Genomic DNA, 22,386 nt, shown 5'->3' with positions numbered 1-22,386 from the left:
ATGGCGAACCCAAACCCCGTTCCCAAACAGCCCCTCTACCCGGAGATCATCCAATCGAACCCAGAAGCACCTTCAATCCCTACCTCCTCAGCCCCAAATCTCTACCCTTCCCTCGACATGAAAGACCTCTACGAAAATCTTTTCCCGGAATACCTTAACCCTACCTACCAATACCCACCCTCCGCTCCGCCCGAGGAGTCGGCTCCACCCGAGGCTCCGCCGTCAGCTCCACCGGTGGCCACCGAAGAGGTTCTCATCAAAATCCCCGGCACCATTGTGAATTTAATCGACACGCACTACAGTGTCGAGCTGGCCTCCGGCGACTTCACGATCATACGCCTCGTCCATGGTGACGACATAGTCGCCGTCCTCGCCCGAGTCGGCGACGAGATCCAGTGGCCTCTGGCGAAGAACGAAGGCACCGTCAAGCTCGACGACTCGCATTACTTCTTCTCACTCTACGCTCCGCCGGATTCCGATTCCGGGTCCGGGTCGGACCCGAAATCAAAGACGACCGATCCGGACAGTTTTTTGAACTACGGATTGACGATCGCGTCGAAAGGGCAGGAGGGATTGGTGAAGGAATTGGATGGGATTTTGAAGAGTTACAGCAGTTTTTCGGCACAGAAGGTTTCGGACAAGGCGAAGAGGAAGGGGGAGGCGTTGGACGATACCCTGGCATTGGAGACCTCGCCGGAGGAGTTGAGCTCGGAGAAGAAGAAGGAGTTGGAGGAGCGGAGCGCCGCATATTGGACCACATTGGCACCGAATGTGGAGGATTACAATGGAATGGCTGCCAAATTGATTGCGGCGAGTTCAGGCCAGCTGATCAAGGGCATCTTGTGGTGTGGGGATGTGACGGTGGAGAGATTGAAATTGGGGAATGAGGTTATGAAGAAGCGGATGGACCCGCGTTCGAATAAGGAAGTCAGTCCCCAAACCATGAGAAGGATTAAAAGGTACAAAATTTGTGTGTTGTTTGTGTCTTTGATGGATGCATTAGTCCCGGTTGTCTATTGAAACTTGTCAAATTTTAAGACAAATTAATTATGGAAAATTATGAATCTTTCGTTCTTAGATTGATGCCCGAGACCAATTTTCGTATTTGGAGTTTGGTCCTTTGTCTTCATATGTTCTCCTAGGATCCAGGGAAGACATTAGTTGCAAGTATATGGACATTGCCTTATTGTTCTACAGCTCTGTCTATGAACATTAGTTTGAAGACTGTAGAAAAAGGTATGTAGGCTAAAAAATATATTTATTATTGATACGTGAATGTGGAAAAATGGAAGAGAATGCCTTTTTGTCTCATTATGTTTCTCTACAAGATTACAAGGATATATATGCATGATACAAATGTGTAGGTAGGACAAGGTAGCCGTCCTAGTGTGTAGGTAGGACAAGGTAGGACGGCTGTAGAGGATAAGGTAGCCGTCCTAGTGTGTAGGTAAGACAAGGTAGGACGGCTGTAGGACGGCTTATTCTTCCAATAATAATATTATATACAATTACACAAGGACTCCAACCATATTCCTTATTTGTCTAACACTCCCCCTCAAGTTGGAGAGTGGATGTCAAGAACTCCCAACTTGCGTAACATACCCGAAAACTTTTCTTTCCCAAGAGGTTTGGTAAACAAGTCTGCCAACTGTTGTGCCGTACCCACATGCTTGGTCTCTATTGTGCCATCTACAATCTTATCTCGTATAAAGTGACAATCCATCTCAATGTGACGAGTTCGTTCATGAAAAACAGGATTGGCAGCTATATGTAACGCTGCTTGATTATCACAAAATAAAATGGAAGGACCATCCAAAGGAATGTTCAAATCTTTCAACAAAAAACGAAGCCAAACTATCTCGCAACAAGCACCTGCCATGGCCCTATATTCCGCCTCTGCTGAAGAGAGCGAAACGGTTTTCTGTCGTTTCGTCCACCAAGAAATCAAAGAACCGCCCAAGAATACACAATACCCAGTAGTCGAACGGCGAGTGATAGGGCAACCTGCCCAATCAGAATCACAAAACGCAGTTAACTTGGTCTGGTTGTCAGAACGAAATAATAAACCTTGACCTGGAGTAACCTTCAAATAACGAACAATACGAAGCGCAGCATCCATATGAGATATCCTTGGCTCGTGCATAAAACGGCTTAGAACATGCACAGAATAGGTGATATCCGGCCGAGTGATAGTGAGATATATTAACCGACCTACTAATCGTCGATACTTTTCAGGATCCTTGAGAAGTTCTCCTTTATCAGATAATTTTGTGTCATCCATAGGAAAAGCAATGGGTCGTGCTCCCAAAAAACCATAGTCCTTGAGAATCTCTAATGCATACTTGCGTTGAGAAATATAAATCCCTTGTTTGGAACGAGAAACCTCAATACCCAAAAAATATTTTAAATCACCAAGGTCTTTTATCCAAAAATGATCACGGAGAAAAGACTTCAGAGAATTAATGGCACTAGCATCATTGCCTGTAATCACAATATCATCCACATAAATGAGCAAAGCTGTGAAAGAAATACCAGACTTTTTAGTGAACAATGAATAGTCAGCTTTGGATTGTTGAAAACCGGCAGAAATGATGGCACTAGTGAATTTGGCAAACCATTGGTGACAAGCCTGCTTAAGACCATAAAGTGACTTGTGAAGGCGACACACAAGATTCTCCCCCTGTCGCCGAAGACCAGGAGGAGGAGACATATAGATTTCTTCATGTAAGTCACCATGTAAGAAAGCATTATTAACATCAAGCTGATGAAGAGACCAAGACTGACTAGCAGCAAGAGCAAGAAGACAACGCACCGTAATCATCTTAGCAATAGGAGAAAAAGTGTCATGATAATCAATACCTTCAGCCTGAGTGAAGCCTTTAGCAACCAAACGAGCTTTGTAGCGGTCAATAGAGCCGTCAGAATTGTGCTTGAGTTTGTACACCCACTTACAACCAATGGGAATTTTGCCAGGGGGCAAGGAAGTTAAAGTCCAAGTACCATTAGCATGTAAAGCTTGAAGCTCCTCAGTCATAGCACGTTGCCAATTGGGGTCAGTGGCAGCCTCGGCAAAGGAGGAAGGCTCCACAGTCCGACTGACAGAGTTAATGTAAGAAAAATGTCTGGGAGAGTAACGGTAATAAGAGAGAAAATTACAAAGTGGATATCGCGTACCTTGTGTAGAACCGGGTTGCGAAGTCGAAGATGGGTGGGATGGCAGAATCACCTGTGAGCAAACGTAGTCTTTTAAATAGGATGGAGGTTTATGGGCACGGGAAGAGGTGCGGGGAAAGGGAGGATTGGTAGGTAGTGGGGGGGTAGGGATGTCCGTGGGTAAAAGGGTGAAAGGTAAGGAAGTAGCGGGGGAGGAGGGGATGCCGAGAGGGCAAGGGCATGGGGAGGAACGGGTAATGGGGCAGCAAGGGAATCTGTGGGAGGTGTGGAAGGGGAGGAAGGTGGAGGAGGGTGAGGCGTCAGAGCAGGAAGGGGTGGGTTATATGTAAAGTCCAGAGGGGGTGGGATGGGTAGGGTAGGCGAAAAGGATGGGATAGGAGGGTGAGAAACGGCATAAGGGAAAGTAGTTTCGTGAAAGATGACGTCTCGACTAGTGAAAATGCGGTGATTGTCGAGATCGTAAAGGGTATAGGCCTTTTGTCCATGAGGATAACCGAGAAAAATGCAACGATAAGCCCGAGGGGAAAATTTGGTGGTGGGAGTGACAGAGGTGGCATATGCCAGACAACCAAAGACGCGGAAGTGGTCATAAGATGGGGTTTTCGAAAAGAGAACCTCAAATGGGGATTTATGATGGAGAAGACGGGTAGGGAGACGATTGATGAGATAAGTAGCGGTAAGAACACATTCCCCCCAAAACTTGATAGGAAGATGGGATTGAAAACGAAGGGCGTGAGCGGTTTCAAGAAGATAGCGATGTTTTCTTTCAACAACGCCATTTTGTTGGGGGGTATAAACACAAGAAGTTTGTAAAAGCACCCCATGATCAGAGAAAAAACTACGAAGAGATAAAAATTCACCACCATTGTCAGTACGAATGCATTGGATGGTAGTGCGGAATTGGGTAATGACATAAGCAAAAAAATCCTTAATTAATTGTTGAGTGTCGGATTTATGTTTCATGAGGAAGACCCACGTAAAGCGAGAAAAATCATCCACAATGGTTAAGAAATAATGAGCACCAGAAAGAGAAGATTGACGATTCGGGCCCCAAATATCACAATGAATTAAAGCAAAAGGGAAAGTTGATGAAATTGAACTCAAAAGAAAAGGTTGACGAGTTTGTTTTGCCAACGGACAAACATCACAAATATGACTAGAATCAAAAGTACAATTAAGAGAGCTAGATGCTAAAGCTTGCAAACGAGTGGAGGAGGGGTGACCAAGACGCCTATGCCAGAGGGAGGAGGGGATGGTAATGATGTTGCAGAGAGGTTGACGGGTGGGGAGAGAAGAGGTAAGGGCCACAAGGTAATACAGATCGCCACGTCGCTTACCCACACCAATCATCGCCTTCGAAACCAAGTCCTGCAAAACACACCAAGAAGGAAAGAAGGTTATGGAACACGATAATCCACTGTAAGTTTACCAACCGATAAAAGGTCCACTCGGAAATTAGGGACACATAAAACATCCTTCAAAGTAACTGATGAATTTAAAGGAAGAGTGCCGGTAAAAGTAATGGGAGCGGAAGCACCACTAGACAAAGAAACAGGCGGCAAATGTGAAGGAGAACGATTAACCAAACATGAAGCGGAAGAAGTAATATGATCCGTAGCACCACTGTCAAGAATCCATTGACCATGTCGAGAGGTGACAAGTAACAAACCTTGGGCAAAATCAGTAGTGAGCACGGCATTGGCCTGAGGAGGGGTGGTGGTGTCACGTAGAGCAGCTAGAACACGGGAGTGCTGCTCGGCAGAGAGGTCAGGCATGGCAAGCTGCAAGTCATGCAAAGTGGGCTGGGCCCCGTGCACTTGGTGGGTCGCTGGAGTAGAAGAGGAGGCGGGGGCCTGGGTGCCTTGCACGTGATGGGCCTGGGTGAAATTATGGGGCCGGGAAGCAGAAAACCGTGGCTGCCGGGGAGGACTGGAAGGTGCATGGCTGCAGGAAGAACTGGAAGCAGTGGCACGGCGCGGTGGTCGCCACGGTTGGTCATGGAGGGGATGGCCAACGGGATAACCATGAAGTTTATGGCAGGTGTCTCGGGTATGATAATCAAAATTGCAGTAGGTGCAGTGGAGAGGAGGACGAGCAAAGGAGGGACGGGACGGGGCACGAACAGCCATGGCAGCAGGTTGATCGACAGAGCGGAGGACGCCCAGGGAGCGTTGTTTTTCAGCGTGAGACACCGAGGAACAGGCCTGACGAACAGTGGGAAGGGGATTCATTAAAAGAATCTGGTCACGAACAACAGCAAAGGATTCGTTGAGGCCCATTAAAAATTGCATGAGTTGTTGACGGTCATGCTTGGCGTTGCAAGAGCACGTGCAGCCATCATTATAAGAAGCAAGCTCATCCGAGAGAGCTTTCAGGCGAGTAAAATAGGCGGAGATAGAAGAAGAACCTTGAGAAATTGTAGCAAGTTCCCGGTTGAGTTGGAAGATGCGTGGAACATTACTCTGAGAGAAGCGTTTGCGAAGATCATCCCATACAGCTTGGACAGAGGTGGAAAAAATCACAAATTCTTGAAGGTCAGGTTCCAAGGAATGCAGAAGCCAAGAGAGAATCATGTCATTACAACGACACCAAGCCGCGTGAGCATCAGGGTCGTCGGAGGAAGAAGGTTCTTGGATATCGCCAGTGATGAAACCAAGTTTATTCTTGGCACTCAAGGAAAGCTGCATGCCACGGGCCCAGGATGTGTAGTTATCACCATTCAACTTCTTGGATACAAGGACAAGATTCGGGTGGTCGGAATGATGAAGGGAAAAAACACCATCGGAAGAAGAAGAGTCAGCCATGGGAACGGCAGAGAAAGCTGCCGAAAAAAAAATTAGGGCTAGGGTTATAAACCTGCTCTGTATACCATGTAGAAAAAGGTATGTAGGCTAAAAAATATATTTGTTATTGATACGTGAATGTGGAAAAATGGAAGAGAATGCTTTTTTTCTCATTATGTTTCTCTACAAGATTACAAGGATATATATACATGATACAAATGTGTAGGTAGGACAAGGTAGCCGTCCTAGTATGTAGGTAGGACAAGGTAGGACGGCTGTAGGACGGCTAGTGTGTAGGTAGGACAAGGTAGGACGGCTTGACGGCTGTAGGTCAACTTATTCTTCCAATAATAATATTATATACAATTACACAAGGACTCCAACCATATTCCTTATTTGTCTAACAAAGACAAGGGTGTCATCTTCTAGTCGAGTGTTTGGGTTTTTGCCCTTTTGCTTTCTGGGGTCGATAGAATGGTTTTGATCAGGAATCTAACGTTTACTTGTTCTGCAGGGTTAAGAAGGTGAGCAAAACGACACAGAAAGTTGCAGCCGGTGTCCTTTCTGGGGTCTTGAAAGTTTCTGGATTCTTCACAAGTTCGGTGGTAAACTCCAAAGTGGGAAAGAAATTCTTCCGTCTTCTGCCTGGGGAAATTTTGCTAGCATCGCTGGATAGATTTTGTATGTTGATCATCTCAGAACCTTAATGTCGATGCTTTCTTAATAACAGGCTTGCTAAATCTTTCAATTAAAACCTCTATCTTGCTGTTCTGTCATAATTCATTAATACCTCGCTCTGAATGATACACAAACTGTCCGTATAAATGTGTCATTTCATTGCTGCTTGTAGTGGAACTCCGGTGAGCTCGTTTATAAATTACAAGAGTGGTGCAGATAGTTCCCGAACAAAAGTTCTATTTTTGACCTTTAACTGTAGAAGGGTAGATTTTCTTGCAGCTAAAGAGATTTTTCTTACCGCTATCACTGCGAGTGACCGTGTACTTAGCCAAAAGCCTTTAGATATATAACTATATTTGACTATTAGGTAGATCTAAACATGCCATCATAGATGATGTATTAATTGCTTTTGCCTTTTGTGTTTCTGTGATCTTATATGACTGTTTCCAATCAGATGGTTGAATTTTAATGTTTACATGTTCCTGTAACTAGGCAAAGTGTGTGATGCTGTTGAAGTGGCCGGGAAAAATGTCATGTCAACGTCGTCTACTGTGACAACCGAGCTCGTCTCCCACAGGTAATGTTCACCAGATGCTTGATGCTAGAGTAATGTAACAGTAAATGAAACAAATAAAGACTGAAAAGATATGCACGATTCATGTGGCCAGTAGACCTGCTATTTTGGTTCACTATAACTTAGGGGATGCATTGCAAGAGGTTATTAACATTTGTGTTGGTTTCGGATCAACAAGTTAACCCTCGGTTTCAAACCCTATATGTTTGTTGCCGGTATCAACTATTGCCGGTAGCAATAGTTGATGGCCTACTTCACGCTTTTCAAAATTCATCAGACGAGTGGTATGCTTCTGTGATAGGGTGTAAACGTTTGAGTATGACTGTCCTGCAGGTACGGTGAACAAGCAGGTAAGGCTGCAAACGACGGGCTTGATGCAGCAGGACATGCTATAGGAACTGCATGGACTGTTTTTAAGATCCGAAAGGCACTCAACCCGAAAAGCGCTTTCAAATCCTCCACCCTAGCCAAATCTGCTGCCAAGGCAGCAGCTGAGGAGGTAAGGACTAAAAAATCCAAATAACTTGTTCTGGGAATCTTCATTTAAGCCCTTCCAAGTTTTCATCCCGCATTTTCCCCAAAGGGTTTCGTACTTGCATGGAACGTCAAGTTCTTCGTGTTGCTGTTGTACTACAGTCGAAACCATGGATACATGTTTTCATTGTAACTGTTTTGTATATTTATTGAAGATGGTCATGACTCGTATTTGGAATGGGAACTTTCCTCCTTCACAATTGTTTACGTTGCTTGATTTGTTGTAGCCCTGTATCGCTTCAAAATGGAACATCACAACACTCACTGCTCCAGGTCCTTTGTCTAGAGGGATCCCTATTTTTGTGGAGCCCACTTCATGTCATCGAAATTCAACGATTCAAACCGTTTATTTTTCTAAGTTGTACTTTGTATATTATTCTTGCAAAAATATTAGTCAAAACGAAAATATTTAAAGTATATAATTGAGTTTAAAAAAGATGGTAAACACTATGTTCTAGTAAACATTAAAATTTCATCATGACAATCAAATGAGTAAATGATTTTACATTAAATTTATTTTTTGCAAAGATGATGTATAAATGAAGTCTTAAAAATTTGACCACGTATTCATATCACATTGGTATTCCACATGATGTGACAAATGATTCATACAATTATCAGCCAATAAGATGAATTAATTGACATGTCATGTACACAACATTTGTCAAATCAAATCATATGCTAATGTGGTATAAAAATGTGGTCTCCGTAGCATTTTTCACTATGTTTGCATAAATCACCATACAATTTATAGCAAAATGTTACCTGTAAAAAGTTCTGAAACAGATATTAGCACCTGGAATAGTGAACAATTTGAAAGTTAAATTTTGGTTTAGCTTTTGTATGATTTAGGTTTTTCTGAGCGGCAATTTGAAGTCCTATTTCCACTGAATCACACAAGAAATAATAAAACCATATTAAGCTTTTTAACTTTTTATTATTAATTTAGTTAATTAGTTGGTCTTGGTACACTAACTATGATTTATATTATTATTTCTCAAGCTTGAAGAATCAAGCTGAGCTAAAGTTTTTCTTGAACTGTCTCATGAAAAATTTCAAGCTCCTCACGTGTTTTACGAATCAAATATACCAATATTCAAGTTTGATTTGTTTCTTAGTTGAGACGAATTAAATTTAACTTAAATCTTTCACGTACCAAATTTTAACAAACCAAACAAGAGCCGAACCTGATGCAAGCTCAAACTTTTCGAACCAATTTACATCCCTAACCATACTAATGTTGCAGCTGCCACCAGTGCACCCACCATCGGTGTGTCCAATTCTATAACCGATCATGTTACATGTACCAATAATATGAACCCAATAATATAATCCAACACAAGTGTGAGTGATTGATCGGTGGACCCAAACACCTCTTGGAACTTGCAAAGCGTACACGCTACAGTTTACACCCCATTTTCTCAATCCTGCAATCCCGTCACCGTCACGTCCAACCTTCGTTGCTACGAACAACAAAAAAACAAAATATTGTACACATTTCTTTGTACATTCAACGAAGTGCGATTCTATCGAGAACACATTCAAATTAAACGAGATTGAATGAAATCAAATACATCTTTATTATTTGTTGAATGTGTTGTCGTGTGTAACAAGACAGACAACACATTCAAATTAAACAAGATTGAATGAAATCAAATACATTTTTATTATTTGTTGAATGTATTGTCGTGTGCGACAAGACAGCTGCACTTGAGAATTGGCTTTAATTTTAGGCCACCAGTTCCTCATGACCTCAAGGACATTTTCAAGTCATTAGCAACGAATCAAATCTCTCTTTAGTGTAAATCCTCTCACGTGCGATATTCTTGCCCAAAGCCGATTTATGCATCAAAGTCTCTCCACTTGATTTGCTTGTCTGATTCTAAATTACGAAGTTTTCTCACCCTCTAATTTTTTTTTTTTTTTTTTTTTTTGTGATTAATTTGAGAGATTGTTGTTATCTCTGCAAATTACGGGATAATAATATAATTGGCATCAATAATCCTCTCCGACAATGTCCTTTTTCCCACGAATTGGAATTCAAATAATTGACATTGACAATCTTACCTAAGATTTTTCATCATTACTGCTTAAAGTGCAAGGACGAGTCATGATCATGATACAATGACTTGCCTTGACAAAATTGAAAACATCCATTTTTCGGTTTTTCGCATAGAATGACTCATTATTCTTTACAGAAAAATTACAGTTTGACATATGCATAAACTGATTATTTGTGCTTTTGATTAAGGATCAATTCCAGATAACTACCAAACATTTAGAGGTGATTCCAAATTGTAGCTTTTTAAAACATTCCAAATAATTACCTGAAGTTTTGAAAAATGAATATCTATTAGGTTCACTAGTGTTCAATGATGACATTGACAAATAGTAAGCGAGTTTTAATCTTCAAGTCATCTATGGAGATTTAAATCTCCAAATTGACACCATTAGCTAAGCAAATTTATGGTTTAACTCTACTAAAATGGGTTGGGGATTGGAACTCCAAATACGTCGATGAGTGAAAATCAACTTTAGCATTTGTCTACCTCATCATTTTGCTAGTAACGTCATCACTTAATGCTGGTAAAATCCTCAATAACTACCAGATGTCTAATTTTCAAAATGTTAGGTAGTTATTTGAAATATTTAAAACAGTTGAGACTAATTTAGAATCATCCTAAAAAATTGGGTAGTTTTTATACTTAACTCTTTAATTATTATTGTTATTTAAAAAAAAAAGAAAAAAAAAAGAGACCAACTGGAGGTGGAAAAACTCACATAGACATTTTAGTCCTTTTAATTAACTACTAGTATATGGGCACACACAAAGTGTATGAGAAATTTTTTTTTGTTTTTGTTTTTTTTTTATTTTAATTAGAGATATGTTAGAATTACATGTGGGTGAGACTTTGAAAAAAAAACTGCAAAATTTGGTTTTGTGAAATTACATTTCTGCCCCATATTTTTTATTCATATTCTGTTTTAATTAGATGGTTAAATTGGTAATTTCATATGATTTTGGTTGATAGTGAGTGTTTTATTAACTAGTAGAGATTAAATATATCAATTTGTGATTTGCATGACAAGCTTGTCGAGACATTTCAGCCCCTTTAATTAATTATTAAATATATCAATTTATGATTTGCATGATAAGTTTGTTGAGAATAACGTTGAGAAGCTTATATATCATATCCTATTCATACTCAATGATTTAGTACAATGCTAGTACATTGTACCGCAAACATACAGGTTGTACCCCATAAATGTAACTTTAGATAATTTGGGTGTGACACTTTATGATCGGAGTAGATCTCAATGAGATTTCAAAGCAAAATGCTGTCGTTTAACTAGGAAAAGCATGTAATTATCTATACTACTATATAAAGCCAGCAACCTTATTTGGGATCACAGAATTCACCAAAATAAATGGGATAAAAATGCCCTCCAAATAAAAATGTTCAAAAGCAGCTTAAAATAATACATAAAATAATGTAAGGGTATTTTCGTCATATAAATAGTGTTTTTTATAGTTAATTTTTTGTGCAATTTTTTATTTTTTATTTATAATTAGTACCTCATAATGGGCTAGCAATAATATGATTTAATCATTTGTTTATTAAATATTATTTTTTCTATTTTTAAACATGTTCAAAACATCTTAAGAGGTGAGTGCTGGTTATAAAAAAAGATCTTTCGCACGCACATTATAATGTGATTCAATTAGTTGTCAAATAAATTTTTTTTTTAACAAACGATATTATCTACACTAAGGGGGAGGCCTGTAAGGGTTGGGCTTAACCTCACAATAAATTAACAATAACGTGATTCAAAAAATGCATAGTCGTGCATAGTACACTGTAATTCAAAAAATGCCCTTTGCACGCACGTAAGCGCATGCATGAAGGCTAGTGTCCTTGATAATGCTGGGAGAAATGCTAAGGAGCCTCTCTTAAAAATACGACTCTTTATGGACTCTCTACCAACTCATATTTTGACACAATGTTTTATAATATTAGTACGACAATTAACGAAAAATTGTAAAGTGGCAGAGAGGCTCCACAAAGATACTTACTTTGAGACAATTTCCTTAACATTTATCTAATGCTGGTGTTTAAGTAGACCCCCGTCTTTTCACCTTTTAGCCTGCATATTTTTTTTAACTCGGATCCGTTAATCCATATATCAAATGGACTTCGTGCTGGAAGCCATATAACAAGAAAATTATAAATCGAGTACATAAAAATTATCCTATTAATCAAATATTTAGTCAACATCTCTGGAGAAAGAGGATGTGCCACTATCCATAATAATATCATTTCCTAACCTTTTATTAGGTCATCTAAGAATAAAATCACATAAACCCTACTTGATTTCTTACAGTTAATTATTTTTTTCCTATAAATAAAAAAATGATACTACAAATCACTATGGGGTGACTTAGTGGTTGGTGATAGATTTCAAGCCTGTATTCCAAAAGGCACGTTTTAGATTCGAATTCTGGCACTAGTAAATCACACATTGGTGGCTCGAAGTAGGCTGAAATGTCTTTGTGAGTCCTTTCAGCTTCCGAAAGAGTAAATTGTCGTAACAAAGCCACTAACAAGTCCCCTTTAAAAAAAATAATACGTACAAAAGTGATTTATAAGAGAATCTTGAACCTAAACCAGAAACATACATACATAAAAACAACTAAATGAAAAGTTTATGCATGTATATGAAATTGATATTTGTTTATAAAGATAAATTATTCCTCGTACGTAAGGAATAGAGTGCTTTTAAACGCACAATCTTATTAGCAGTAGAGCGTGTAGTTTAGATAAAAAATAAAAAAAATACTCCAAACATACATGATAAGTGATAACTAGTGAATGGTGAGTTGGATCACAAATCCTACGTTCTAGATGATGAATTATCAAAGTCAAATTAAATGTGCACGCCCATTTATCTATTTTGCATTAGTCCGTACATCCAATTAATTATTATTGCCACCTTCGACACCATCATCTCATTGTAAAAGAAATGTTATCAGCAGCAGCTACCCCCACTAAATTTTTTTAAAAGCAGTTTTTCAGAAAGAAAAAAAAAATTGGGGCTAAAATATATTTAGTAAATGAAAAAAAAAAAAAAAAAAAAGGTGTTATGAGTGTAAAATAACAAAAAGTAGAAACAACTCTATTCATGTTTCTCAAAAAAAACCTTTTTTTTTTTAAATATTTTTTTTATAGGAGATGGGCAATTCTATTTAGTGTTTTTTTTCTTCTTAAAAGCGTTTTTAGCACTATAGTTTACCAAACACTCACTTGTTTTTTTTTTTTTTTCACAGCTGTTTATACTCACAGCACATCAAAAGTAGTTTTGGAAAGAAAAAAAAATTTGTTTATTCTCACAGCACAACAAATTTTTTATGAAAAATTCAAAATCTAACGGTAGGGAAATTTGACTAATTATACAAGTTTATGGGGTAATTGACAAAGTAAAAATTTAGGAAGAAAATTGGCACTGACTTACAAATTCAGGGAACAAATCAAAAAATACCTCTTGTTTTAATCTCCCTACAAGTTGGGTTGCAACTTACAATATTTTAATGTCACCTAGTGATCTAAATGGTGATTAGAGTCTAATTACCATTGGATTATCATTGGATGTGAGGTTTTATTTACCATCAAAAGAGAATTGGAGGTTGAATTAGGAGAATTGATACTTTAGATGCAGGGTTAAATGATTTATATTTGAATTAATCACTCTTTTAGAGCACTTGACAAGATATTGAAAGATGGAGAAGTTTAAAACCAAGAGTTCGAAGATAGGGTTAAATGACGGTGTTGTAGGACACTATTTCCCCTTAAGTAACTTTAATTAAGGACTTTGACCCCAGCTAGGTTACATTTACAAAGCTTAATTCCGAATCATTTCAACCTACCAACTAAATAAGAAACATGATGACAGTTGACAAAACTGAAAGATCGTTGGTCCACTATGCAATTCTAGGAGGAAATTTCTAAGATCACTTATACATGTCCAGTAAAATTGTCCTCAGTTTTTAACCCTCACTCCCTCAGATTATCTCGACCTTTGGTTGCAGAGACATACAAAATATAAAAATTGAATCCTCGTCGCTAACTTCATCTTTTTATTATGTTGAAAGAGGTTTTGAGTTCAAATTTTACGAATCTCAGATGTTGAATTCTAGATAAAAAGACATCAATTAATCAAATCTGCAACCGGGTTCCTATGTTCGATTCTCCATTCCCTCTTATCACAATATCTAAACATAAGCATCTTTCATTTGGTGCTAAACTTTTTACTCACTCAGATTATCTTCCATTTGGTGAATTTCATTGGTAGACATCCAACGTATTAAAATCGAATCAACTAAATCCAGTTGATAAATGTAGTATGAGTTTAAAACTATGATCCACTTGCGTTGATCTACTTTTACTCACCCTGCAACCGAAATTTTACGTTCGATTATCCTTTCTCCGTTATCGCTCGTATCAAAATAAAACAAAACAAATATTATATCCAGTTGATAAGGTTTCTTTAGTAGCATGATCCTGGTGGGCCCTGGCTAACCCACATCATGCAATTCTCAAATGGCTGTAATGGAAGCACCAAAAATGTGTTCACTTCAATGTCGGCTTCTGCATTAAACAACTGGTCGGGTTGCCCTAAAATCCAAAAAGCACCACCAGAGAGCCAGCAGTCAGAATTTGGGCAAAAACACTATTGAAAAAAGCAGGTTTTAGAGAGATGTGGCATTGATGCTTTGGATTGATAGAAGGAATAAAAACCACCCACAAGCACTTCCCACTCACAACACAATTGCATTAAGCAGAATGAGCTGTGACTCAGGAAACCAGTATATTTTATAATCCCACCCTCTCCAACACCTCTCTCTCTCTCTCTCTCTAAGTTGCAGGATTTGTTTAAGTCCCTTGTGAGAGTTCTCATGAATGTTCACCAATGGCAACTCCTCTAGGAAAAGTGTTTAATAAAATTTCAAGTTTTGCCACACCTTGGAGAAGGAGCAACACTACAACTCCTCTGGGAAGAAGAATCTTTCATAGGGATGTTGAAAGAGACCAGTTCCAGTATGGAAATGCTCATTGCCTCTCCTCCTACTACAGCGTCTTCGTCGCCCGCCTCGCCATCATGGTTAGTACAAGTTCATGCATCTCCTAAATTTGAAAGTTTGTTCTACATGATCAATATGTTAAGCTTGAAAGGGCACTCGATTTTTCGCCTCGTTGAGAAACCCTGCTTACCAGCAACTTACAGCTGAATGTGTTCATAATTGTTCTGTTCGTGCTTTTGACTAGTTAATTTTGCATATGTATAACTGTGATATGCGGGACGGAGAAACTTAGCGTACTGATTACAAATAGCCTTGTTATATTGATGGTTTTTTGTGTGCAGGTTATGCTAGCAATTTTAATAGGGCTACTTACCATACTGACATGGCATTTCACAAGGATCTACACTGCAAAATCGCTGAGCAACTTAGCATACGGGCTTCGATACGAACTTCTCCAACGCCCTGTGTTAAGGATGTGGAACATCTTAAATTCCACGGCTGAAATAACAGCAGCGCAGGTTAAGCTTTCGGAGTATGTGATCAAACGGAACAGCAACCCTACCAGTCAAGCAGAACAAGTGGAGGTTGATTAATTGTTACACCTTTTTCGTGTTCTTGTTAATTTGATTTGAGACTGTTTTACCTATGTTCTTGATTTGATGCATTTTTGACCTCTTAGCAGCTATATGAATCAATGAGGGCTGTGACGTGGGCAATGTTCGCGAGCCGTAAGGCTCTCAATGCAATCACTATAAACTACAGAAATGGTTTTGTCCAGGCATTCCACAGAGATCACAGGAGCAACAATACATACTACATCTACTCTGATCTCTCAAACTATTCGATCAGCGCAAGTGGTGCGTATGATGCTAATGTAGTGACAACACATCAGGCGTGGAGTGATCAGTCCATACATGGCAACATTTCTGCGAAATGGTACCGCGAGCCACTTGATCCCGTCACAGGGGAGAAGACAGGGAAAGCAACCCAAATTCAACCGGATGATCTGATCAACATTGCAGGGCTTTCACAAGTACCGGATGGTGTGGCCACTTGGCACGTGGGGGTGAGCAAGTATTCGGATTCACCACTTCTTTCGGCTGCACTGGCGGTTTCCGACCCTTCAAATAAAAGTAAAGTGGCGGTTGTGGGTGTTACAACAGCTCTGTACAGTGTAGGGCAACTGATGAAAGAGCTTGTTGAGTTTCATAGCGGACATATTTACTTAACTTCTCGAGAAGGTTACTTGCTTGCTACGTCAACAAATGCTCCACTTTTGACGAATTCAACGAGAGGGCCTAAGCTCATGATGGCTGTGGATTCTGAGGATCGCATAATACACTCAGGGGCAGAGTGGTTGCAGCGAGCCTATGGTGACAAGTTTCCTCCTAGTCATGAGGTTCATGTTGAGAATGCCAGGCTTGGAAACCAGCAGTATTACATCGACTCGTTTTTTCTAAATTTAAAGAAACTTCCTCTGGTAAGCTTTCTCTAACATCAGTATTGTTCCCAACTCGTACTTAACATCGTGCTGGCGCAGTAAGTGTGATGTTTCATCATAAAAGGCATCGGTTTAATTAGTAGTGTCGTATTTTATTTTGTCAAGCTTCCGACTATGAAGAATAGGCTTTCTCTAAACCATTTAAGAAGGAAACTAAATCAAGCTACGGTTTGTGCAGGTAGGGGTTATCATCATTCCGCGAAAATATATCATGGGGAAGGTAGACGAAAGAGCGTTCAAAACTTTGGTTATACTGATATCTGCATCCTTTTGCATTCTGGTGATTGGATGTGTTTGCATTTTCATACTCACGAACGGAGTTTCAAAGGAGATGAAGCTGCGGGCAGAACTGATAAGTCACCTAGATGCAAGAAGAAGGGCTGAGGCCTCTAGTAACTACAAAAGCCAATTTCTAGCCAATATGAGGTAGAAAAATCCAGCATTTCCGAGAGTTCGATATATAGCTAATCTCTTTAATGCCCTCTTCACTTACAAACCTACGCTACCAGGCTAACCATTTTCGACACTTAGTTATTATGACCATTATCACGTATACTTAATCTCTTTGTGAAGATACTTGTGAAGATACGGGTTTTGCTCGTAGATTAGTTTAAAACACGCCTTGTGATCTAATCCAAGCGTATGTAACTTTGTTGCATTTCAGTCATGAACTGAGGACACCAATGGCGGCGGTGATTGGGCTGCTGGACATTATGATTAGTGATGATTGCCTTACAAATGAACAATACTCCACAGTTACTCAGATCAGAAAATGCTCGACCGCTCTACTTCGGCTTCTCAACAACATATTGGATCTCAGCAAGGTTAGACATGGGGACATTGCACCGTTTATCCGAAAAAGAAACTAACGATTGGTTATGTTGGAATATGTTTTGCAGGTTGAATCTGGAAAAATGGTGTTGGAAGAAGCCGAGTTTGATCTGGGAAGAGAACTTGAGGGGCTCTTCGACATGTTCTCCGTGCAGTGCATTAACCACAATGTGGAGACTGTTTTAGATCTCTCTGGTATTACTTAAACAGAAATTATTAGTATTTCATTTAGAAGTCATTCTATTTTTTTCATGAAAATTTATTTGATCGATCTTTTTTTCTTCAGATGATATTCCGAAATTAGTTCGAGGGGACTCTGCAAGAGTTGTTCAAATATTTGCTAATCTAATCAGCAACTCTATCAAGTTCACTACATGTAAGTAAAACTTCCATACTATAACGATTTCGCTAAGCTCTGTTTTATACAACCTTTGTTGTATTTTGTATGACGAATTGTGACAAATGTTTGCAGCGGGTCACGTTATACTTAGAGGATCGTGCGAGAACTTCAACGTTTCTGGTGACACCAGGAGAATCCTTCTTGATCAGAAAAATTTGTGGCCGTCTCATAAGGCAAAGCTGAAGCAAGGCAACCATGTAAAAAAGGCTTCCAACAAGGACGACAACAAAATGATTCTTTGGTTCGAAGTTGATGACACTGGTTGCGGTATGCAACGGAGAACCTTATTTCAAGCACACGCACAAAAACTCACTCGGAAAAAGTTTTTCCCATGATAACTTGTGTCGTTTTATCTTTTTACTATATTTTGCAGGAATTGATCCGAGTAAATGGGAGTCTGTTTTTGAAAGCTTTGAGCAAGCTGATCCCTCAACAACTCGAACGTAAGTAAATCAAGCAACTTCCACTGTCCTGTGGTTTTTCCCAGCATGCTTATCTCTGTTATCTTTTTTACAGGCATGGGGGAACTGGACTTGGACTTTGCATTGTACGAACATTGGTGAGTTAACAATTTCTTATGTAGAGTAGTCATGCATGTCAAAGTAAATCACATTCCACAAACACCTAAACACGAAGATTATCTGAGTTTCGTGTAAGTTATGACCTTTGAACAATCAGCTGCATGCTTGAAAGCTTCGCCAATTCTAATCAGTTTTCGCCCTGATCTGCAACAATGTTATGTTATTGTGCATCTTCTCCATGCTTGCTTTTACACTTCAAATAATTGTATAGCGGTGATGACAGGTTAACAAGATGGGTGGTGAAATCAAGGTTGTAAAGAAGGACGGGCAGGGTACTTTAATGCAATTTTACTTGGTTCTCAATACGCCTGCAGATGGCATGGAGCAACATTGTCAAGTAGATTTTGCAAAGAAAAATGTAGTTGTAAGTTAACTTTCTTTTCGATTTTCAGGTTATCCGAAACTAGAAACTGAGACGTGATGTGGATTTCTTGTACTTAGCTACTAAATACTACTAACGATTGAATGTGAATGCAGGTGCTGCTTGCACTACACGGCAGCATGGGGAGACTGATTATGTCCCAGTGGTTGCGAAAAAAAGGAGTGTTCACTCTGGCAACATCCGAGTGGAATGAACTGACACAAATTCTTCGAGAACTCTTTCATAGCAGGAATTCATCTCATAAAAACAGTTTCGAAAAACAGTATTCGCTGAGTGAATCTTTGAGAGATGAAATACGAAACACATTTGACATGAGAAACCCAGCTTTCGTCATGGTTGTCGATATAGGGCTGCTTGACCTGAGCACGGATATATGGAAGGAGCAGCTTAACTTCCTTGATCAATACTCTGGGAAAGCAAACTTTGCATGGATGCTGAATCATGATACATCCAACGCCGTAAAGATGGAGCTCCGAAGAAAAGGGTATGTTTTGATGGTTAATAAACCGATGTACAAGGCGAAAATGGTTCATATTTTGGAAACTGTCATGACAGAGAGAGATCTTGACACCCAGAGGAGATCCGCAACCTGTTTGACAAATAGCACAAATGAAGGTGACTTGCATGAATGCCTTGAGATCGATTCTACTCATTTTTATGTTGGCTGCAGCTCTGATGATTCTGATATATCTGAAAAGAACGACTCTAATTCTGAAAACACATCTCATGTCGAAGAAAAGCAAAGAGACGGGATCATGAAACCTAGTTCCCCGCAGTACCAGGCGGTTAACAGCTGCTTAGTTGAACTCACACGCGTGTGCTCGAAAGACAATAATTCAAGGAAAGAAGACACAGAAGATAACGAATATAAAGCAATGAGCAACAATCAAGCATCCCATGCAACAAAATCACAATGTGAAAACTCGAAAGTTCAAGAACATCATTCAATCACCAGCAGTCCGAAAGAGAATGGTAGTTCATATAAAAATAGAACTACAAATCAACAGAAATCTCTCGAAGGCGTGCGCATTCTACTCGCAGAAGATACACCGGTGCTGCAGAGAGTTGCAACTATAATGCTCGAAAAAATGGGGGCTACTGTGATTGCTGTGGCTGATGGACTGCAGGCAGTAGAAGCTCTCAACTGTATGAACAAATCAGAAGATTGTAGAAAGGAATTTCACTCGAAAGATGGAGATACGAACTTGGATAATCAAATATGGGGTTTCCGTCCATTCGACTTGATTCTAATGGACTGTCAGGTAAGAATCAAAACTCGAAAAACAATTCATATCCATTTGCTTTAGCTCTTAAAATCTCGTCAGCATTACATTATTCATGATGGAAGAATTAAACCCTACTACTTAGTACTAAAGAACCCCTAAACCCTATACAAATCTGGCCGCATTGTAAATGTAACAATTTGTTTCTTATACATGCATCGCGTCGTGTCATGACTCGTGAAGTTGATGAACTTGCGCGTGTTTATGTGAATCAGATGCCGAAGATGGACGGTTATGAAGCAACAAAAGCAATCAGGAAATCGGAGGAGGGGACCGATTTGCACGTTCCGATCGTTGCCCTAACAGCTCATGCAATGTTATCAGATGAAGCAAAGTGCTTGGAGGTGGGGATGGATGCTTATCTGACAAAGCCAATTGACTACAAGTTGATGGTGTCTACCATTCTTTCACTCACTAGAACAACAACCTAATTAACTTTCCAACTTATCAGGCAAAAAATGTAAGCAAATTTAACAAAGTTTGCTTAGGAAGCCTTTTTGATGTATAATTAGGGAATAATACTTGGAAAATAAAACATATAGCTTCTTGTGTTTTGCTTGTTTGGCTCTGAAAATATGGGAAGAGCAGGGTGTTCTTTTGCTAATTCCCACCAAAAAGTATTTTGCAGGCTAACTAGGCCAAATCAAGGTTAATCCAAATTTGGGCAAGCAAATCTGCTGGTTCCTTTCACTATTGGCAGGGGAGAGGGTACAAGTCTACAAGACCATCCTTTTCCTATTAAACATGATATCATATTTTCAGCGTTTGTTTTCGCTTTTTAAAAAATATTTTCACTTTTAAATAAATGAAACTGATTTCGAAATCGAGCTAAATTTTGAAAACTCACATATAACATCTCACATCATCCAGGGAAGTGGATCATGTAACATCCCACATCATCCTTTCCCAGAAACAAAATCGTAAGGGTGTGGTCGGGGCCCAAAGTGAACAATATCGTGTTACGGTGATAGAGCGGGTCTGAAATGTGGTAGACCCCGGACCGGGATGTAACGCACAAATGTAGCTTTTAAGTTATGGTGTTCGATTTTGAAAAGAGTGGAAAATAAAACAATTATTTCAATTTTTAAAAAGTGGAAAATAAAACAACTATCAAAAAATATTTTAATTTCATTTTTAAATATAGAATAAAAATAGTTATTAAACGACCATAAGATCTTTTTTTTTTTTTTTTTTTTTTACGAACGATATTATCTACATTAAAGGGAGAGGGGATGTGCATAGTCTCACAATAAGCTGGCAATAATGTGATTCAAATTCACCTTTGACAAGAATTGAATTTATGACCTCTCACTGAGTTTTTATCAATAATAACCAAAATTTAACACTCAATTTCATAAATGTCACATTTTATAAAATCTTTCAAATATAACAGAAAAGTTACTTAAATAGACCTAAATACCTTCAAAATTAAAACCAAATCAAAATTAGTGGCAAAACTCTCACCCCCACAACTATACATCCAAGCAGCAACATTGCTAAACTTCCCAATCATTTTCATGTCTAAAAATTTAAAACTTTCTGCACATGGATTAATATTTTTAGCCCGTTGAGAGCAGCATTTTCGCACACCCTCACTCCATTGTTTAGTTTTGATTGGTTTGTGAGATCGGCTACAATTTTGAACTTGCTAATAGGGATTATAGATTAATTAGATTTGCGGGGAAGAGAAGCACGAATTTAATTGAAATGATCCTCTTATGAAAACTGTTATGGTTTTAAATCCATGTCATCCAACAAATTTAAGGAAAATTCGTAAGCACAGTCGGATTGGAATTTGGTTTCAATGAGTTATAATCCTCAACTAATATCACGTCTGCGAAATGATTGTACAAATAATATTTTGCCGTGACGATATTGTATTAACAGTAACAATTGAGTTTTAGACATGAGCAACAAATTTTCAAGTTGGTACTCAATTAGTTGACAGTTGGACAACACCCGCAACTGCTCAACGACGTTTACCAACTGTCCTCACGACCTCGCACTTTGAACAATAATGTAGAGGAGATCTATTCAAGTGCTTTGGGTTTTCTGTGTAAATGATTTTTTAGATTTTGAGCGTATTTAGGTCCATTCACATGAGTTTTTTGGCTATATTTGAAAGTTTTTATAAAATGTGACATTTATAAAATAAGGTGTTAAATTTTGGCAATTATTGATAAATACTCCCCCTCACTTACAAGTGATGAGGAACATCATAGACCGTAGTTTTTTTATTTTTTATTTTTAAGTACACCATAAACCGTAATATTACGTGACTTATTATTATTTTTAACACCATAAGACCTTTTATAAATTGGACAGAACATATGACAAGATTTGATTGCTCGGTAGAACCGTGATAATAGGGGAATCAAACAATAAATCTAGTAAACACTTTTTAATCAATTGAATTTGAGGTACAAATCCGTTGTAATTTGTAGTAAACGTTCGCTTAAACAAAAGAAAAAAAATTAAACATAGAAACAATTATTGTCAGTCCAAAATTTTCATTAGACATATCATCTCTTTTCCAAATGTAAAAATTTTAAAGTGCACAATCAAAATTCTTGGGTGCCAATAGTAA

General features: G+C 38.9%; 2 protein-coding genes across 2 annotated transcripts; both read left to right on the top strand.

The window, feature by feature from the left end:
- Positions 1 to 7,986, top strand: LOC137748822 (protein EARLY-RESPONSIVE TO DEHYDRATION 7, chloroplastic-like). Its single transcript, XM_068489011.1, has 4 exons — positions 1 to 959; positions 6,472 to 6,638; positions 7,128 to 7,212; positions 7,543 to 7,986. Exons 1-4 carry the CDS (start codon positions 1 to 3, stop codon positions 7,730 to 7,732), a joined length of 1,401 nt encoding a protein of 466 aa, XP_068345112.1. The 3' UTR covers positions 7,733 to 7,986.
- A 6,598-nt stretch (positions 7,987 to 14,584) lies between these two features.
- LOC137747593 (histidine kinase 1-like) lies at positions 14,585 to 20,339 on the top strand. The gene is made up of 13 exons (XM_068487728.1): positions 14,585 to 14,901; positions 15,163 to 15,405; positions 15,504 to 16,301; positions 16,501 to 16,748; positions 16,987 to 17,146; positions 17,222 to 17,348; positions 17,440 to 17,529; positions 17,626 to 17,820; positions 17,927 to 17,996; positions 18,070 to 18,112; positions 18,358 to 18,498; positions 18,612 to 19,778; positions 20,015 to 20,339. The coding sequence occupies exons 1-13, from the start codon at positions 14,710 to 14,712 to the stop codon at positions 20,228 to 20,230; spliced, it is 3,690 nt and encodes a 1,229-aa protein (XP_068343829.1). The 5' UTR covers positions 14,585 to 14,709; the 3' UTR covers positions 20,231 to 20,339.
- Positions 20,340 to 22,386: the final 2,047 nt, after the last annotated feature.

The sequence above is a fragment of the Pyrus communis genome, chromosome 10 (assembly GCF_963583255.1).
Source record: "Pyrus communis chromosome 10, drPyrComm1.1, whole genome shotgun sequence".
NCBI lineage: Eukaryota > Viridiplantae > Streptophyta > Magnoliopsida > Rosales > Rosaceae > Pyrus > Pyrus communis.
Note: the sequence above shows the minus strand (reverse complement) of the source record. Positions and strands in the feature narration are given on the sequence as shown.

Coding starts and splice junctions, on each gene's coding strand:
- LOC137748822 (XM_068489011.1), top strand. CDS start 1: ATGGCGAACCCAAACCCCGTTCCCAAACAGCCCCTCTACCCGGAGATC. Junction 960..6,471: donor ACCATGAGAAGGATTAAAAG/GTACAAAATTTG, acceptor CTTGTTCTGCAG/GGTTAAGAAGGTGAGCAAAA. Junction 6,639..7,127: donor AGCATCGCTGGATAGATTTT/GTATGTTGATCA, acceptor TCCTGTAACTAG/GCAAAGTGTGTGATGCTGTT.
- LOC137747593 (XM_068487728.1), top strand. CDS start 14,710: ATGGCAACTCCTCTAGGAAAAGTGTTTAATAAAATTTCAAGTTTTGCC. Junction 15,406..15,503: donor GTCAAGCAGAACAAGTGGAG/GTTGATTAATTG, acceptor ACCTCTTAGCAG/CTATATGAATCAATGAGGGC. Junction 18,113..18,357: donor TTTGCATTGTACGAACATTG/GTGAGTTAACAA, acceptor CGGTGATGACAG/GTTAACAAGATGGGTGGTGA.